At 50.3% G+C, this 14,339-nt stretch overlaps 1 protein-coding gene across 2 annotated transcripts in view; it reads left to right on the forward strand.

Moving 5' to 3' along the window:
* LOC110491163 (alpha-enolase) overlaps positions 1 to 13,879 on the forward strand; it is a 32,797-nt gene extending 18,918 nt beyond the window's left edge. For both annotated transcript variants that reach the window (XM_036947763.2, XM_036947762.2), the window contains exons 5-12: positions 304 to 373; positions 2,615 to 2,748; positions 3,515 to 3,737; positions 9,081 to 9,278; positions 10,583 to 10,784; positions 11,228 to 11,336; positions 12,527 to 12,585; positions 13,298 to 13,879. In XM_036947763.2, the coding sequence (XP_036803658.1) occupies positions 304 to 373; positions 2,615 to 2,748; positions 3,515 to 3,737; positions 9,081 to 9,278; positions 10,583 to 10,784; positions 11,228 to 11,336; positions 12,527 to 12,585; positions 13,298 to 13,361 (1,059 nt within the window). In that variant the 3' untranslated portion in view covers positions 13,362 to 13,879. The remainder of the gene's footprint in view (positions 1 to 303; positions 374 to 2,614; positions 2,749 to 3,514; positions 3,738 to 9,080; positions 9,279 to 10,582; positions 10,785 to 11,227; positions 11,337 to 12,526; positions 12,586 to 13,297) is intronic.
* Positions 13,880 to 14,339: the final 460 nt, after the last annotated feature.

Below are 14,339 nucleotides of genomic sequence, written 5' to 3' on the forward strand. Positions count from 1 at the left end.
TCTCTTGAGTTGTTGTAGAAATACAGCACTGTACTTTGATCACTGTCAATGTGATTACTGTCCTTGAGCACAGTGACTGTCACTGCAGAGCGCCAAAGATCTCATCCCCTAACCTGCCTAGTAACACCTCACGATGCTGTGTGCAGTGTGTACTAGTGAACCATAAACGTCCTTCAAGCCTGGTGTTTTGAGCTAACCTGTTTGAACTTTGAACCTTTTTTTTGTTTGTTTGTTGTCAGTTCCTCTCATCTCTAATGACTGGTGTGTTGTTCTGTGTCTGTCCTGTCCTGTCCTGTTGTTCAGGATGTCAGCGTCCTGGAGCAGGAGAAGGTTGACCAGCTGATGCTGGACATGGATGGCACAGAGAACAAGTGTAAGTTGGGGAAACATTTTACTTAGAGCCTGCAGGTTTAAAGCTTTATAACTTGGTATTAACATGTACAAGCCTTTATTATAAGGCATAGTGATAGTGATAGTTGGGTGATGGATGCCTAGCGAACCGTATGTCCCACTTTAAACAATTGATAAAGGCTGATTAGAGCAGTCACTAAGTCTTTACGAGCACCACGTGGATGGTTCACATTTCATTTAGACTAAAATGTTTGCTGCTTCTCTTGGCTTATTTATTAGTTGGGAATATTCAGCAGGCAGAGCAAAAAGTTAAGGTTAAGCATAGGGACTGATGGGTTAGGGTTAGGGACTGATAGGTTAGGGTTAGGGACTGATAAGTTAGGGTTAGGGACTGATGGGTTAGGGTTAGGGACTGATAAGTTAGGGTTAGGGACTGATGGGTTAGGGACTGATAAGTTAGGGTTAGGGACTGATGGGTTAGGGACTGATAGGTTAGGGTTAGGGACTGATAGGTTAGGGACTGATACGTTAGGGTTAGGGACTGATATGTTAGGGTTAGGGTTAGGGACTGATAGGTTAGGGTTAGGGACTGATATGTTAGGGTTAGGGACTAATAGGTTAGGGACTGATAGGTAAAGGACTGATAGGTTAAGGACTGATAGGTTAGGGTTAGGGACTGATAGGTTAGGGACTAGGGACTGATAGGTTAGGGACTAGGGACTGATGGGTTAGGGACTGATAGGTTAGAGACTAGTAGGTTAGGGTTAGGGACTGATAGGTTAGGGTTAGGGACTGATGTGTTAGGGTTAGGGACTGATAGGTTAGGGTTAGGGACTGATATGTTAGGGTTAGGGACTGATAGGTTAGGGTTAGGGACTGATAGGTTAGGGACTAGGGACTGATGGGTTAGGGACTGATGGGTTAGGGACTGATGGGTTAGGGACTAATAGGTTAGGGTTGGGGACTGATAGGTTAGGGACTGATGGGTTAGGGACTGATGGGTTAGGAACTGATGGGTTAGGGACTGATGGGTTAGGGACTGATGGGTTAGGGACTGATGGGTTAGGGTTAGGGACTGATGGGTTAGGGTTAGGGACTGATATGTTAGGGTTAGGGACTGATGGGTTAGGGTTAGGGACTGATGGGTTAGGGTTAGGGACTGATATGTTAGGGTTAGGGACTGATATGTTAGGGTTAGGGACTGATAGGTTAGGGTTAGGGACTGATAGGTTAGGGTTAGGGACTAATAGGTTAGGGTTAGTGACTGATGGGTTAGGGACTGATGGGTTAGAGTTAGGGACTGATAGGTTAGGGTTAGGGACTGTTAGGTTAGGGACTGATGGGTTAGAGTTACATCTAGATGTAGAAATGGTGAGCTGCCGGCTGTACACTGCCTTATTCATTCACAGCATTGAGTTAACATGGAGATTCTGGTTACACATTACATATACAGCACACCAGTGTACTAGGCGTCAATGCAAATTCCCCAAATAGGCTTTCGTTGTCCCCTTGAAGAGAATAGAATACAGAAAAGAGAATAGAAGCTGTTTATAGAAAAGAGAATAGAAGCTGTTTATAGAAAAGAGAATAGAAGCTGTTTATAGAAAAGAGAATAGAAGCTGTTTATAGAAAAGAGAATAGAAGCTGTTTATAGACAAGAGAATAGAAGCTGTTTATAGACAAGAGAATAGAAGCTGTTTATAGACAAGAGAATAGAAGCTGTTTATAGACAAGAGAATAGAAGCTGTTTATAGACAAGAGAATAGAAGCTGTTTATAGACAAGAGAATAGAAGCTGTTTATAGAAAAGAGAATAGAAGCTGTTTATAGAAAAGAGAATAGAAGCTGTTTATAGAAAAGAGAATAGAAGCTGTTTATAGAAAAGAGAATAGAAGCTGTTTATAGAAAAGAGAATAGAAGCTGTTTATAGACAAGAGAATAGAAGCTGTTTATAGACAAGAGAATAGAAGCTGTTTATAGACAAGAGAATAGAAGCTGTTTATAGAAAATCACTGTATTGGCTGTTAAATCTTGGAACCGAGAACTAAATTTAGGGTGCCAGCTATTAATTATGATAACAGTCATTCACAATAGACTACTGGCTCTCTTTTGGTTCCCCCCTCAGCTAAGTTTGGTACCAAGGGTTAGGGTAAAGTTTAGTCATGGGGTTGGTACTCTGCCAGGAACCACTTTTTAAAACCAACGATGAGAGGAGTAAGAGGCAGAAAAGAGCTGTATGGGCACTTACCTCCTCCCCCCCCCAGCTAAGTTTGGTGCCAACGCCATCCTGGGCGTGTCCCTGGCTGTGTGCAAGGCCGGTGCTGCTGAGAAAGGTGTCCCCCTGTACCGTCACATCGCTGACCTCGCTGGAAACCCCGATGTCATCCTCCCCGTCCCCGTAAGCCTGTGTTTAGATTGTATATTTATGTGACTGACTTTGGCTCGGACCTCGGTCTCCTGCTACCAATAAGTCTGTTAGTCCTCCGAGCTAAAGCCCAGGCACTGGGCTCGGGGAGTTCACACAACTCTACAGGTTTCAGACAACATTACTCATCACCCCATAGTTGTAAATGAGAACTTGTTCTCAACTGGCCAACCTGGTTAAATAAAAGGTGAAATAAAATAAACAAATAAAATAGTGGTTCACTCAATGACCTCTTATATTTACAACAAGACTTTACTTAACTTTAACTGTAATTACAGAACCACCTCTTATATTTACAACAAGACTTGACTTAACGTTAACTGTAATTACAGAACCACCTCTTATATTTACAACAAGACTTTACTTAACTTTAACTGTAATTACAGAACCACCTCTTATATTTACAACAAGACTTTACTTAACTTTAACTGTAATTACAGAACCACCTCTTATATTTACAACAAGACTTTACTTAACTTTAACTGTAATTACAGAACCACCTCTTATATTTACAACAAGACTTTACTTAATGTTAACTGTAATTACAGAACCACCTCTTATATTTACAACAAGACGTTACTTAACTTTAACTGTAATTACAGAACCACCTCTTATATTTACAACAAGACTTAATGTTAACTGTAATTACAGAACCACCTCTTATATTTACAACAAGACATGACTTAACGTTAACTGTAATTAGAAACTTAAGCTCAAACCTCTGTTGTTTCCGTCCAAGGCCTTCAACGTGATCAACGGAGGTTCCCACGCAGGCAACAAGCTGGCCATGCAGGAGTTCATGATCCTCCCTGTAGGAGCCAGCACCTTCAAGGAGGCCATGAGGATCGGAGCCGAGGTCTACCACAACCTGAAGAACGTCATCAAGAAGAAGTATGGCCAGGACGCCACTAACGTGGGAGACGAGGGAGGCTTCGCCCCAAACATCCTGGAAAACAAGGAAGGTAAGAGAGAGAAGGAGGGAGGGAGGGGAGAGGGGGGGGGGGAAGGGGTTGAGAGAGGGTGGGAGGGGTTGAGAGAGGATGGGAGGGGTTGAGAGAAGATGGGAGGGGTTGAGAGAAGATGGGAGGGGTTGAGAGAAGATGGGAGGGGTTGAGAGAGGATGGGAGGGGTTGAGAGAGGGTGGGAGGGGTTGAGAGAGAGAGGGTGGGAGGGGTTGAGAGAGGGTGGGAGGGGTTGAGAGAGGATGGGAGGGGTTGAGAGAGGGTGGGAGGGGTTGAGAGAGGGTGGGAGGGGTTAAGAGGGAGAGGTAGAGAATGGGAGAGATGGGGTGGGAGGGAGGGGTAGAGAATGGGAGAGATGGGTTGAGAGAGGGAGGGAGAGGTTGAGTGGGGGGAGAGGGAGGGATGGATGGGTTGAGAGGGAGGGGTAGAGAATGGGAGAGATGGGTTGAGAGAGGGAGGGAGGGGTTGAGAGAGGGAGGGAGGGGTTGAGAGAGGATGGGAGGGGTTGAGAGAGGGTGGGAGGGGTTAAGAGGGAGAGGTAGAGAATGGGAGAGATGGGGTGGGAGGGAGGGGTAGAGAATGGGAGAGATGGGTTGAGAGAGGGAGGGAGGGGTTGAGCGAGGGGAGGGAGGGATGGAGGGGTAGAGAGGGAGGGATTGAGAGATGTAGGGAGGGGTTGAGAAATGTAGGAATGGGTTGAGAGATGTAGGGAGGGGTTGAGAGAGGGAGAATGGAGGAATACCACCAATGTAGAAGACAAGGGAGGCTTCTCCCCCAACATCCTGGAGAACAAGGACGGGGAGAGACCATGAGCGCCAGTCAGTTAATCAGTCAGTTAACCAGTCTGTCAGATTGACAGTCAGTCAGTTAATCAATCAGTCAGATTGACAGTAACTCTGTCAAGTCAGTTAATCAAGCAGTTAGATTGACAATAAATCAGTCAGTCAGTTAATCAATCAGTCAGATTGACAATAAATCAGTCAGTCAGTTAATCAATCTAACTGCTTGATTAACTGACTGACTGTCAATCTGACTGATTGATTAACTGACTGACTGATTTATTGTCAATCAGTCAGATTTGACAGTAAATCGGTCAGTCGATCAATCCATCCAATAATCAGTCAGTCAGTCAGTCAGTCAGTCAGTCAGTCGGATGTGACAGTCAGTCAGACAGTCAGTCAGACAGTCAGTCGGATGTGACAGTCAGTCAGACAGTCAGTCAGACAGTCAGCCGGATGTGACAGTCAGTCAGACAGTCAGATGTGACAGTCAGACAGTCAGTCAGACAGTCAGTCGGATGTATAGCCCTTTTCACAGCATCAGTTGTCACAAGCTGCAACAGGAACACCTTTCTTTTCCCAAGACCAGCAATATGGCACCACTGCAGCTTCAGTTGGATAATGAGTAGTGCTGCTAACATTATTTCCTTACACTTCTGTGCCTTATAGCTGAGAGGGAATGTCCACTGACTTTAACATTCCCAGAACCCTCTAGTACTTCACCAGCATAGACCCCTTTGCCCCCAGTCCCTATCTCCACCTCCCCCCGAGTCGCTATCGCCACCTCCCCCCAGTCCCCATCTTCACCTCCCCCCAGTCCCCATCTTCACCTCCCCCCAGTCCCCATCTTCACCTCTCCCCAGTCCCCATCTTCACCTCCCCCCAGTCCCCATCTCCACCTCCCCCCAGTCCCCATCTCCACCTCCCCCTAGTCCCCTTCTCCACCTCCCCCTAGTCCCCTTCTCCACCACCCCCAGTCCCCTTCTCCACCTCCCCCCAGTCCCCTTCTCCACCTCCCCCCAGTCCCCTTCTCCACCTCCCCCCAGTCCCCTTCTCCACCTCCCCCCAGTCCCCTTCTCCACCTCCCCCCAGTCCCCTTCTCCACCTCCCCCCCAGTCCCCTTCTCCACCTCCCCCCCAGTCCCCTTCTCCACCTCCCCCCAGTCCCCTTCTCCACCTCCCCCCAGTCCCCATCTCCACCTCCCCCCAGTCCCCATCTCCACCTCCCCCCAGTCCCCATCTCCACCTCCCCCCAGTCCCCATCTCCCCCTCCCCCCAGTCCCCTTCTCCACCCCCCCCGTCCCCTTCTCCACCCCCCCAGTCCCTATCTCCACCTCCCCCCGAGTCGCTATCGCCACCTCCCCCCAGTCCCCATCCCCACCTCCCCCCAGTCCCCATCTTCACCTCCCCCCAGTCCCCATCTCCACCTCCCCCCAGTCCCCATCTCCACCTCCCCCTAGTCCCCATCTCCACCTCCCCCTAGTCCCCTTCTCCACCACCCCCAGTCCCCTTCTCCACCTCCCCCCAGTCCCCTTCTCCACCTCCCCCCAGTCCCCTTCTCCACCTCCCCCCAGTCCCCTTCTCCACCTCCCCCAGTCCCCTTCTCCACCTCCCCCCCAGTCCCCTTCTCCACCTCCCCCCCAGTCCCCTTCTCCACCTCCCCCCCGTCCCCATCTCCACCTCCCCCCAGTCCCCATCTCCACCTCCCCCCAGTCCCCATCTCCACCTCCCCCCAGTCCCCATCTCCACCTCCCCCCAGTCCCCATCTCCCCCTCCCCCAGTCCCCATCTCCCCCTCCCCCGTCCCCTTCTCCACCCCCCCCGTCCCCTTCTCCACCCCCCCCAGTCCCCTTCTCCACCACCCCCCAGTCCCCTTCTCCACCTCCCCCCAGTCCCCATCTCCACCTCCCCCCAGTCCCCATCTCCACCTCCCCCCAGTCCCCATCTCCACCTCCCCCCAGTCCCCATCTCCACCTCCCCCCAGTCCCCATCTCCACCTCCCCCCAGTCCCCATCTCCACCTCCCCCCAGTCCCCATCTCCACCTCCCCCCAGTCCCCATCTCCACCTCCCAGCTCCACCTTCCCCCAGTCCCCATCTCCACCTCCCCCCAGTCCCCATCTCCCCCTCCCCCCAGTCCCCTTCTCCACCCCCCCAGTCCCCATCTCCACCTCCCCCAGTCCCCATCTCCACCTCCCCCAGTCCCCATCTCCACGTCCCCATCTCCACCTCCCCCCAGTCCCCATCTCCACCTCCCCCCAGTCCCCATCTCCACCTCCCAGCTCCACCTTCCCCCAGTCCCCATCTCCACCTTCCCCCAGTCCCCATCTCCACCTTCCCCCAGTCCCCATCTCCACCTTCCCCCAGTCCCCATCTCCACCTCCCCCCAGTCCCCATCTCCACCTCCCCCCAGTCCCCATCTCCCCCTCCCCCCAGTCCCCTTCTCCACCCCCCCAGTCCCCATCTCCACCTCCCCCAGTCCCCATCTCCACCTCCCCCAGTCCCCATCTCCACCTCCCCCCAGTCCCCATCTCCACCTCCCCCCAGTCCCCATCTCCACCTCCCAGCTCCACCTTCCCCCAGTCCCCATCTCCACCTTCCCCCAGTCCCCATCTCCACCTTCCCCCAGTCCCCATCTCCACCTTCCCCCAGTCCCCATCTCCACCTTCCCCCAGTCCCCATCTCCACCTTCCCCCAGTCCCCATCTCCACCTTCCCCCAGTCCCCATCTCCACCTCCCCCCAGTCCCCATCTCCACCTCCCCCCAGTCCCCATCTCCACCTCCCCCCAGTCCCCATCTCCACCTCCCCCAGTCCCCATCTCCACCTCCCCCAGTCCCCATCTCCACCCCCCCAGTCCCCATCTCCACCCCCCCCCAGTCCCCATCTCCACCTTCCCCCAGTCCCCATCTCCACCTCCCCCCAGTCCCCATCTCCACCTCCCCCCAGTCCCCATCTCCACCTCCCCCCAGTCCCCATCTCCACCTCCCCCCAGTCCCCATCTCCACCTCCCCCCAGTCCCCATCTCCACCTCCCCCCAGTCCCCATCTCCCCCTCCCCCCAGTCCCCATCTCCCCCTCCCCCGTCCCCTTCTCCACCCCCCCCCGTCCCCTTCTCCACCCCCCCCAGTCCCCTTCTCCACCACCCCCCAGTCCCCTTCTCCACCACCCCCCAGTCCCCTTCTCCACCTCCCCCCAGTCCCCTTCTCCACCTCCCCCCAGTCCCCATCTCCACCTCCCCCCAGTCCCCATCTCCACCTCCCCCCAGTCCCCATCTCCACCTCCCCCCAGTCCCCATCTCCACCTCCCCCCAGTCCCCATCTCCACCTCCCCCCAGTCCCCATCTCCACCTCCCCCCAGCTCCACCTTCCCCCAGTCCCCATCTCCACCTTCCCCCAGTCCCCATCTCCACCTTCCCCCAGTCCCCATCTCCACCTTCCCCCCAGTCCCCATCTCCACCTCCCCCCAGTCCCCATCTCCACCTCCCCCCAGTCCCCATCTCCACCTCCCCCCAGTCCCCATCTCCACCTCCCCCCAGTCCCCATCTCCACCTCCCCCCAGTCCCCATCTCCACCTCCCCCCAGTCCCCATCTCCACCTCCCCCCAGTCCCCTTCTCCACCTCCCCCCAGTCCCCATCTCCACCTCCCCCCAGTCCCCATCTCCACCTCCCCCCAGTCCCCATCTCCACCTCCCCAAGTGTTTACACCACAGTGACCCTATGTTGCTGGAGTTCTCTACTCATTCCCTGGGAATGCTGCTCCGGAGGCGACAGATGGTTTCCAAATTAAGACCTCAACCCAATACCGAATAATGCATAAACTGGCCAGCCACTGTGGCTCAATGTAGCTCAGTGCCAGGTCAGTGTAGCTCAGTGCCAGGTCAGTGTAGCTCAGTGCCAGGTCAGTGTAGCTCAGTGCCAGGTCAGTGTAGCTCAGTGCCAGGTCAGTGTAGCTCAGTGCCAGGTCAGTGTAGCTCAGTGCCAGGTCAGTGTAGCTCAGTGCCAGGTCAGTGTAGCTCAGTGCCAGGTCAGTGTAGCTCAGTGCCAGGTCAGTGTAGCTCAGTGCCAGGTCAGTGTAGCTCAGTGTAGCTCAGTGCAGCTCAGTGCCAGGTCAGTGCCAGGTCAGTGTAGCTCAGTGCAGCTCAGTGCCAGGTCAGTGTAGCTCAGTGTAGCTCAGTGCCAGGTCAGTGTAGCTCAGTGCCAGGTAAGTGCCAGCTCAGTGCCAGGTTATTGGTCAAGGTGCTAAGATAGTAGAACTCCCAGTGGGGCACTTAGCAGAGTTCATGATGAAACTGTAAAATAATTGAGGATTTATTCTCCTAATCATGTATTTATTGTGCAAGCTCCCTGAAGAATATCTTAACAATTGCATGACCAAAATCAACTCAAATCAGTTCAATGACTAGGTTTGAAGTTACTTGAAGTGATTTGGCCACAAATTATAGCCTACTCAATATTGTATTTTGTTAATGGTATTGTACACTATTTAAATACGAAGGAAAAATATACCAAGCTAAGCAAATCTCATAATTTAGCGTGAGGGAATCTCTTATTCATCTATGTTCCTCTCAGCTCTGGAGCTGCTGAAGGAAGCCATTAGCAAAGCCGGCTACACCGACAAGATCGTGATCGGCATGGACGTGGCCGCCTCCGAGTTCTACAAGGACGGGAAGTACGACCTGGACTTCAAGTCACCTGACGACTCCAGCCGTTACATCACCCCAGACCAGCTGGGAGACCTCTACAAGAGCTTCGTCAAGGATTACCCAGGTGGGTGTTCATGTGTCCCAAATGGCACCCTATTCCCTAGATAGTGCACTACTTTAAACCAGAGCCCTATCGCACCCTATTCCCTATATAGTGCACTACTTTAGACAAGAGCCCTATTCCCTATATAGTGCACTACTTTTGTCCAGGGTCCCCATCACCAAGGGGGATAGGTTGCCTGGGGTTGGCAGTGCTACTACCACTAGATGAAGAATTACCCAGGTCTGTTACTGAGATAACAGTATAATGAGGATCAGTGTTAAGACTCCGGCTGAGTTACCCAGGTCTGTTACTGAGATAACACTGATCCTCATTATACTGTTAAGACTCCGGCTGAGTTACCCAGGTCTGTTACTGAGATAACACTGATCCTCATTATACTGTTAAGACTCCGGCTGAGTTACCCAGGTCTGTTACTGAGAACACTGATCCTCATTATACTGTTAAGACTCCGGCTGAGTTACCCAGGTCTGTTACTGAGATAACACTGATCTTCATTATACTGTTAAGACTCCGGCTGAGTTACCCAGGTCTGTTACTGAGATAACACTGATCCTCATTATACTGTTAAGACTCCGGCTGAGTTACCCAGGTCTGTTACTGAGATAACACTGATCCTCATTATACTGTTAAGACTCCGGCTGAGTTACCCAGGTCTGTTACTGAGAACACTGATCCTCATTATACTGTTAAGACTCCGGCTGAGTTACCCAGGTCTGTTACTGAGATAACACTGATCCTCATTATACTGTTAAGACTCCGGCTGAGTTACCCAGGTCTGTTACTGAGATAACACTGATCTTCATTATACTGTTAAGACTCCGGCTGAGTTACCCAGGTCTGTTACTGAGATAACACTGATCCTCATTATACTGTTAAGACTCCGGCTGAGTTACCCAGGTCTGTTACTGAGATAACACTGATCTTCATTATACTGTTAAGACTCCGGCTGAGTTACCCAGGTCTGTTACTGAGATAACACTGATCCTCATTATACTGTTAAGACTCCGGCTGAGTTACCCAGGTCTGTTACTGAGATAAGACTGATCCTCATTATACTGTTAAGACTCCGGCTGAGTTACCCAGGTCTGTTACTGAGAACACTGATCCTCATTATACTGTTAAGACTCCGGCTGAGTTACCCAGGTCTGTTACTGAGAAAACACTGATCCTCATTATACTGTTAAGACTCCGAATTAACAATCCTAAATGGCACCCTATTACCCATTCACATTTGTAATTGCAGTCGATTAGGCTTTAGAGTTGCATGGATCTTCTTGCAACCCTTCTCTCTCTGTCTTCTACAGTGGTGTCCATTGAGGATCCCTTCGACCAGGATGACTGGGCGGCATGGTCTAAGTTCACGGCTGAGACCAGCATCCAGGTGGTGGGTGATGATCTGACCGTCACCAACCCCAAGCGCATCGCCAAGGGTGTGGCCGACAAGGCCTGCAACTGCCTGCTGCTCAAGGTCAACCAGATTGGCTCCGTCACAGAGTCCCTGCAGGCGTGAGTAACTGTCCACACACAGACGGCCATTTTGGTTCAGCCTGGTTCCATCACTGAGTGGAGTGTCACTCCACTGGCAGCCATTTTGTTGCCATTGTTTCAGACAGTGCTGAAGGTAGGGAGACTGATGAAAGGGGAAAACGTAGTGGATGTTAATGTGGACCTGGGTGTCAAACCCATCTGGGGACATTGGGTGTATCAGTGGAGGCTGCTGAGGGGAGGACAGCTCATAATAATGGCCGGAACGCAACAAATAGAATGGCATTAACCACATGGAAACCATGGAAACCATGTGTTTGATGTATTTGATACCACTCCACTTATTCCGCTCCAGCCATTATCACGAGCCCTTCCTCCCCAATTAAGGTGCCACCAGCCTCCTGTGGTATGTATGTGTAAGTTTCTGTACTAGCTAATGAATGTGTTCGCTGTTTCCTGTGTAGCTGCAAAATGGCCCAGACTAATGGCTGGGGGGTGATGGTCAGCCATCGCTCTGGAGAGACCGAGGACACTTTCATCGCTGACCTGGTCGTCGGTCTCTGCACTGGACAGGTAGGATACACCTTCTCATCAGATTACAGATTTAATTGGATCACTTTTATCAAAATTACATTTATTTAATGAAGCAGATTTTAATACTGGTGTGACCTAACACTGAAGGAGATGTTAGTTCAAAGTTCAGTAGACAGACACTTGGCTCTATCGTGTTGTGTTCCCACTGCAAGTTCCGTCGTGTTGTGATCCCACTGCAAGTTCCGTCCTGTTGTGATCCCACTGCAAGTTCCATCGTGTTGTGATCCCACTGCAAGTTCTGTCATGTTATGATCCCACTGCAAGTTCCGTCCTGTTGTGATCCCACTGCAAGTTCCGTCATGTTGTGATCCCACTGCAAGTTCCGTCGTGTTGTGATCCCACTGCAAGTTCCGTCATGTTGTGATCCCACTGCAAGTTCCGTCCTGTTGTGATCCCACTGCAAGTTCCGTCGTGTTGTGATCCCACTGCAAGTTCCGTCCTGTTGTGATCCCACTGCAAGTTCCATCGTGTTGTGATCCCACTGCAAGTTCCATCGTGTTATGATCCCACTGCAAGTTCCGTCATGTTATGATCCCACTGCAAGTTCCGTCATGTTGTGATCCCACTGCAAGTTCCGTCGTGTTGTGATCCCACTGCAAGTTCCGTCATGTTATGATCCCACTGCAAGTTCCGTCATGTTATGATCCCACTGCAAGTTCCGTCATGTTATGATCCCACTGCAAGTTCCGTCATGTTGTGATCCCACTGCAAGTTCCGTTATGTTATGATCCCACTGCAAGTTCCGTCGTGTTGTGATCCCACTGCAAGTTCCGTCATGTTATGATCCCACTGCAAGTTCCGTCATGTTATGATCCCACTGCAAGTTCCGTCATGTTGTGATCCCACTGCAAGTTCCGTCATGTTGTGATCCCACTGCAAGTTCCGTCGTGTTGTGATCCCACTGCAAGTTCCGTCGTGTTGTGATCCCACTGCAAGTTCCGTCATGTTGTGATCCCACTGCAAGTTCTGTCATGAGAGCATTGCTTTATTCTCACCATAGTTTTTTTCAGCATCAGCTTTTCCTGGAAATAATTATGTATTGATACCTGGTGTTCCGGTGAACCCTATTAACTGATGCTGTGTTCCGGTGAACTTAAATGACTGATATGCTGTGTTCCAGACAACTTAGATAACTGATATGCTGTGGTATGCTGTGTGTCCTTCTCCAGATCAAGACTGGTGCCCCATGCAGATCTGAGCGTCTGGCTAAGTACAACCAGCTGCTCAGGTGAGCGCCGTCTTTAAACTCTTAACTCAGTTGTATAAAATATTGTCACTAGTCATGTCATGTGTTCTTCATTAGGTATATCCTTAAAAGGTGTACATTTGTCCCAAATAGAGAGCAGTATAATGGCTTCTTTTTTTAGGCACTTCCTGTTGGGAAATGAATGGTGTTTTTACAGGGTTTTTGGCTAATCGCTGAATATAAGGTCTGAGGTAAACACAGGTTTAGGAGATCATATACGTTTTGTTCTATGATATAAGCTACATCAGCTAACGTCACTTTTTTGTGAATTCTGAAGCTCACATGAAGTCTTCATAATTCATAGAGGTCATGTTAACTGACTGATATTATCTCATAGAACAAAACAGGAAGTCTTCATAATTCATAGAGGTCATGTTAACTGACTGATATTATCTCATAGAACAAAACATGAACTCTTCATCATTCACAGAGGTCAGATCTCCTAAGCCTGTGTTCACCTCAGACCTTATTATCGTCGACTATCCCACAACCCTATTCTTTCCCCAATTAATTTCCCCCATAGGAATGACTGAACCAACCAGAAGTAACTCATTACTGGTTTTTAGGGCTACAAGATGGCGCGCTCTATATCCGTCATCTTAATATGCCATTATCAAGGATAATAGTAGGCTATTGTAGTACTCCTAACTGTTGAAACCTTCAGCCAAATTGAATGTCTGACTACCTTCCATAGGATTGAGGAGGAGCTTGGAGACAAAGCTGTCTTTGCTGGCCAGAACTTCAGGCACCCAATCTAAGGAGGTTCAACTTCTCACTTGGGCCCTTCGTGTTTTCATCCTGCATAAGTACAGTAAACACCACCACATAAAAGGCACGCTAGGTCTCTACGCACCGCCCTGTCCAGAGGAAGGAATGTCGAGCGGCATTGAAATTAAACCCCAATGTCCAAGTCTGTGGTTCCGTTAGCACGTTAGGAAACCCTACTGATCTAACTTGTCCTGCACTGACCGTAATGCGCCGTCACCAACCTAACCTCTATGACTCCTTAAGTAGTGTTTGTCCTTTGTGTCAGTGTAACCTTATCGCGTGACGATGAGAGATGTTTTGTTTTGCTTCTTGTGACTTGTAGTGATTCCTGGTTGTCACCTATGAGTACTATTATTCTAGTGGAGAGCTTCTGTAAGTTTAGCACTGTGCTGCTATTGGGCAGGACAGACAGAGGACTGTAATGTGTCACCTCTGAAGAGAAGTTCTCGTGTTGCTACTGTAAGCGTTGGCAGAATTACCAGAAATAAACCGATGAAACAGACAGTCATTCTGTGTGCTTTCTTGTTGTTATATAATCTGTAAGTTCCTGTATCACAAACTTCAGTGACACTGAAATCATTCTGGACCCAGAAGGCATTCATAGTTATCAACATTACCTTTTTTTTTAACTGACCTGAGTCCTGTATATAAGTGGGAGAACAGACCTGAGGCCTGTTTATATGTGGGAGAACAGACCTGAGGCCTGTTTATATGTGGGAGAACAGACCTGAGGCCTGTTTATATGTGGGAGAACAGACCTGAGGCCTGTTTATATGTGGGAGAACAGACCTGAGGCCTGTTTATATGTGGGAGAACAGACCTGAGGCCTGTTTATATGTGGGAGAACAGACCTGAGGCCTGTTTATATGTGGGAGAACAGACCTGAGGCCTGTTTATATGTGGGAGAACAGACCTGAGGCCTGTTTATAAGTGGGAGAACAGACCTGAGGCCTGTTTATATGTGGGAG

This window comes from Oncorhynchus mykiss, chromosome 16 (genome assembly GCF_057628025.1).
Source record: "Oncorhynchus mykiss isolate SJ-2025 chromosome 16, ASM5762802v1, whole genome shotgun sequence".
Taxonomy (NCBI): domain Eukaryota; kingdom Metazoa; phylum Chordata; class Actinopteri; order Salmoniformes; family Salmonidae; genus Oncorhynchus; species Oncorhynchus mykiss.